This window comes from Triticum dicoccoides, chromosome 1A (assembly GCF_002162155.2).
Source record: "Triticum dicoccoides isolate Atlit2015 ecotype Zavitan chromosome 1A, WEW_v2.0, whole genome shotgun sequence".
NCBI classification, from domain to species: domain Eukaryota; kingdom Viridiplantae; phylum Streptophyta; class Magnoliopsida; order Poales; family Poaceae; genus Triticum; species Triticum dicoccoides.
In genome coordinates, this window is record NC_041380.1 from 543,529,151 (window position 1) to 543,534,076 (window position 4,926).

The window sequence follows — 4,926 nt, forward strand, 5'->3', positions numbered from 1 at the left end:
GCAGCGTCTCCCTCAACCCTAACCCTACCACACACCCACCTAGCGAACAGACCCGTGGTTCCCCCTCCCTCCCGCCGCCGGAGCGGCCGACGGAGAGAGACGGAACCGGCGGCGTCACCGGCGGCGCGCAAGGGATCCCGGTCGCCTCCTTGATCGCCCGATGCGATCCTTTTTTCGGACATGCAGCAGTATTGTAGCAACATGAATACACCAGATACAAAATGCGTGCGCGAAAAATTTAGTGCTAGCAAGCTGTTTTTAAGGCAAAAGTGGAATGTTCCATCTCATTTTTGCGAAACAACCAATTCTTCTAAGCAACTATGTCGTTTCTTGACGATTATAAACGCAGCCACAACAGAAGAGGATTAATATATGTGATTGCATTGCGATCAAAGAGGCCTTTTCAAAATAAAATAAAATAAAATAAAAGATACTATAAGTTCACAATCGAAAGAAACATAGCGCAAAATTTGTTGTCAACACAATTCATACGACAACCAAAATAATGGACCCACTGAAGAAGAAGAAGAAGGAAAGCCGAAAAGGCATTACAAATGGAACTTGTTAGAGCAACTGGTCATCATGAGTGATGGACGCCAGAGCCGCTTGAAGAGGAAAAAAAAAGGCCCACATATATTTCCGTAGATATTTAAAAGAGAATCTTGAAAATCGTGTGATCGATCATCGTGGACGCCATTATATTGATGGGTGGCCTACATGCCTTGTTCGACAAGGTAGTCGCCGAGCCTCTCCACCACCATGTTGCACTGCCCAGGGGTCATGGGCTCCTCGTAGGCGCCGACCACCAGCGCCTGCCCGGTCTTCTTGATGGTGATGCCTCCTGCTCCCTGCAGGTCGGATGAAGCGCAAATTAACATGACGAAGCACAGGGAACGATCAATCAATTTTCCAAAAACACGTAATAGTGGTAGTATAATTTTGGAAAGCCGAGAGATGCATGCATGCATGCATGGATACCTTCTTGCCACGGATGACAGCGCCAGGTTCGCCCTGGATAACCATGTACTTGGCACCTGCAACGAACATGCCGGTGGGGGCGAGGTGCCCCGGCTCGTCGAAGTCCTTCATGATGGCAGTGATCTCGGCGGGCGCGAACTGGACGCCACACAAGAACCAAAACCAACCAGCACCGTGAGATATGGGGAAAACGCATCTACGGGAGAGATCATACAGGAAATCTGAAGGAAGGCGGCCGGCATGCCGGCGGTGACCTGGGGGAAGTCGGCGCTCTGGGCCCAGACGGTGCCGTCGTGGCCGAGGATGGCCGCGGAGGCGAGGTGGTGGCCCTCGATGTCGCACATCAGGTGCTCGTCGACGTACGTCTGCCACGACATCTTGGCCGGCCTCGCGTTTGCTGCTTCCCGGAGCGTTCGAGGTGAGGAGGGAGGATTTCTCTGGGGGAGTGGCGATCGGAGTTCGTTGGTCTGGTGCGTGGATTGGGCGGTGGAGGCCATAAATAGAGGAGGGCGGGGGGCGGAAGAGCGGATCCCCGCGTCGTCCCAGCCACCCGTTGGCCCCTCGGCGCCCTTGCCCCTCGCCGTCTTTCCAGGGGATGCTTTGCTTGCGGACCTGCCCTGGCTTGGCACATCGGTCAGGGCCCGTCGATCCATGGGCATCGGTTTTGCTCGAATATTCGGACCTCGCCACTCCATTTTGAGACGATGTAAACCGGCATAGAGCTTAGTTGCAAATTTGACGCGGGCCGCTGTTTGTTTTTCCGAACGTGGATGCCCTCACCTCCATAAACGCATTCACCCACGAACACTCAACCTTTATTAGCAACTGTGAGATCTTGAGCCCGTACAATATCTTGAGATTGATGAAGTCTTCGCGGGCGCTTCGTAATCAACGAGAACGTCTCTCCCACTGAACGGACATCCAGGGAAAGCCTGAATAAATTCAGCAAAATACGAACATAGATGTCAATTATAGGATCGGCCGTTGTTTCAGTGATTTTTCATGGTTCCAAACAACTTATGTAGAAAAACACTTTGATAAATCATGACAGATAACAACTTAAAAAAAAGACAGACGACTAGCTTGGCATATAATGTAATCCAAACTTACAAACTAGAAAGAATTACAAGACAAAACCATAAGAATCCAATGTGGATTTAAGACATGTCTTCAATTCACGCACGCGCGCACACACACAATTGCTATATACAAACTCAAACTCACAAATCTCATCCCATTAAAACAAGAAACAACTAGCGTTACACTAGGGGCACCTACTATTTAGGACTGAACACAGTTCAAAATAAGGTTTAATTCCTGAGATCCAAATTGTGAAGGAAGCAAACTTGTGGAGTCGTTTTTTACCATGAACATTTGAAAAAAAACATAAACATTTATAAAATGTCAGAATATTTATTAAATAAGTACACGAGGTGGATTTTGTTTTCAGTTTTAACACTTTCCCAGTTTTAAAACAAACTAACATAAAAATAATTAAATATAAGAAAACTAACAAACGAGCCATTTGGGCCCGGCACAAGTGCGCCCGTGTGGATGTTTCTGCTCACAACGTGAGGAATAGGAGGTATCGTCAAGTAGCTAGTGGGTGATATAGCTTGGGCAGAAATGCTATCGGTCGCTAGCTAGCGATTCCGTGATGTGCCGACTCTGTTTTTAGCTTTTCACATTTCAATGGCTCGTTCAATTCCTATACGGTTTGCTCTGGTTTTCTTTAACCCTTCGTCGTCTCCGTTTCTCCATTATAGGCCTTTATCATTTCCTTTCTCCCTTTTAATTTTTCTTTTTCCTCGTCTTCTATTCTTCTTTTCACCATTTTTTCATTTCTTCTGGACTTCTTTCTTTTGTTTTTGGTTCTTATTTTCCCTTTCTCTTCCCTTTTTCTTTTTATCCACAAAGATATACTTCCTCCGTCCAAAAATACTTGTCTCAAGCTTGTTCCTTAAATGGATGTATCTAGCACTAACTTGGTGCTAGATACATCCATTTGAGGGACAAGTTTTTCCGGACGGAGGGACTATTTTTATAAATAAAATTTAACTAAAGTATTTGATGATTTTTTAGTACATGATGAACTTTTCTTAAATTAGAATGAACATTTTTAATATACATGATGAAACTTTTAGAAAACCTGATGGATTTTACGAACTTTATATTGAATACATGGTGAACTTTTTCTTCCCTATTATCTTCTTTATATTTTCCTTGCTTTTGTAAAAAAATCATTTTTATAAATATGATGTAAAAAATTTAATAATAGATGGTAAATATTTTCTAAATAAAAGACGGACATTTTAATATCCGCAATCACCGTTTGAAAAATTGTGATGATTGCTTTCACATACATGATGAAAAAAATCAAAATGCACTATGGATATTTTACAAAAATTACATACACAATAGATTATTTTTAAATACATAATGGATATTTTTTATATACAACATGAAATATTTTCAAATACATGATGGGTAGAAAAAAAATTGAAACACAATGAACATTATTAAAACACACTGCACTTGTCGTAAATACATGATGAATGTTTTTATACACAATGAACTATTCAAAATACATGAGGGAAATTTAGTAAATTTAGCAAACTAAAATATTGTGCTCCCTCCGTTCACTTTTGTAAGTCATTTTAGACACCTGGAAATGGACTGCTTTGCATACTGTCTGAAATGTCTTCAAAGCCTTATAAAAGTGAACAGAGGGAGTTTTTTTTTTAATAGTTCGAAATGTAAACAAAGGAGAGACAAAAAGTCCAACGAAAGACAAAAAAAGAAGTGAAACGCGCCTATAGGAGATGGCAAAGAAGATCGGGCCACTGCTCGTAATGGGTCAAAACATTAGGGATGAGGCCGCAGCAAGTCGTGGGCCTCGCGATCGTCCGCCACCACCCACCCATAGCTTCGGGCTCCAAATTTCAATGAAAACCTCCTCAAACCGGGTTTTTTTATTTATTTTCATTTTTATTTTCTTTTACCTTTTTATTTCGAGAACATTATTTTCATAGAATTCAATAAATGTTAACCGAATGCAAAATTTGTCCATAAATTAAAAAAACTCGTAATATTTTTAAAATGTTCATGAGTTTAAAATAATCATCCAATTCAAAATTCTAAATCCTAAACAATTTTTGAATTACAAAAACATTTTTTTGAATTTGCAAACATGTCTTAAAAGATCCAAGAACATTTTTTGAATTTCATGAATATTTTTAAAATTCGGGAACATTTTTTCAATTCAGAAATGTTTTTCAAAATCACAAACACTTTCAAATTCAGGAACATTTTTAACCCACATTTTGTCAATTCTGGTAAATTTTTAAAAATCATGTAGAATTTGAATTCAATTTTATTAGAAATCCTGGAACATTTTTAATGAGGAAAAACAAAAACAGAAAAAAGGAAAGGCCCAAAGTCGCACCTGGGTGAGTGAGGGTCTATGTTACCTTGCATTCCATCGTGTGGGCCGAGGAATAGAAGCTCGTTCTGAATCTTCCAAGATGCTTCTTGTTGTGCTGTAGATAGGCCCAATGTGTCTTTATAGCGACATGCCTTATGGGATTTTTTGATAAAAGGAGGATTTGAGCTAAAAAGACAAATGATGAATTTTATTGGCTTAAAATGGTGCATCAAGAAGATACATAACACAATGATCACATACTCGACCTCTGCATAGCTAGAATGCACATATCTAACACCAACTTACACAAACGGATGAAAACATGCTGACAACTAGCAAAGTCATATAAGACCAAATCTATGTGTATGCAAGGAAAAAGGAAAAAAGAACAAAGTGATTAGACATGCAAACGACAAACTACAATAATGACCATATCACATCAACCATCTCATGACTCCACATGGATGACGAGGTTTTTCATCAATAACGCCTTCAGCAAAGTAGTGACACTAAAGCGTCGCTGT

At 40.8% G+C, this 4,926-nt stretch overlaps 1 protein-coding gene across 1 annotated transcript; it reads right to left on the minus strand.

Annotated features, from left to right (window-relative positions):
- Positions 1-414: 414 nt before the first annotated feature.
- LOC119322826 (profilin-2) lies at positions 415-1,465 on the minus strand. The gene is made up of 3 exons (XM_037596390.1): positions 1,233-1,465; positions 979-1,116; positions 415-848 (listed from the first exon to the last, which is right to left on the minus strand). The coding sequence occupies exons 1-3, from the start codon at positions 1,353-1,355 to the stop codon at positions 714-716; spliced, it is 396 nt and encodes a 131-aa protein (XP_037452287.1). The 5' UTR covers positions 1,356-1,465; the 3' UTR covers positions 415-713.
- Between the last annotated feature and the right edge of the window lie 3,461 nt (positions 1,466-4,926).

What these genes read in the sequence shown, in the direction of transcription:
- LOC119322826 (XM_037596390.1), bottom strand. Translation starts at nt 1,355, where the DNA reads ATGTCGTGGCAGACGTACGTCGACGAGCACCTGATGTGCGACATCGAG. An exon ending in AGAGCGCCGACTTCCCCCAG is followed by an intron (nt 1,117 to 1,232) that starts GTCACCGCCGGC and finishes TGTGGCGTCCAG; the next exon opens with TTCGCGCCCGCCGAGATCAC. An exon ending in CTGTCATCCGTGGCAAGAAG is followed by an intron (nt 849 to 978) that starts GTATCCATGCAT and finishes TCCGACCTGCAG; the next exon opens with GGAGCAGGAGGCATCACCAT.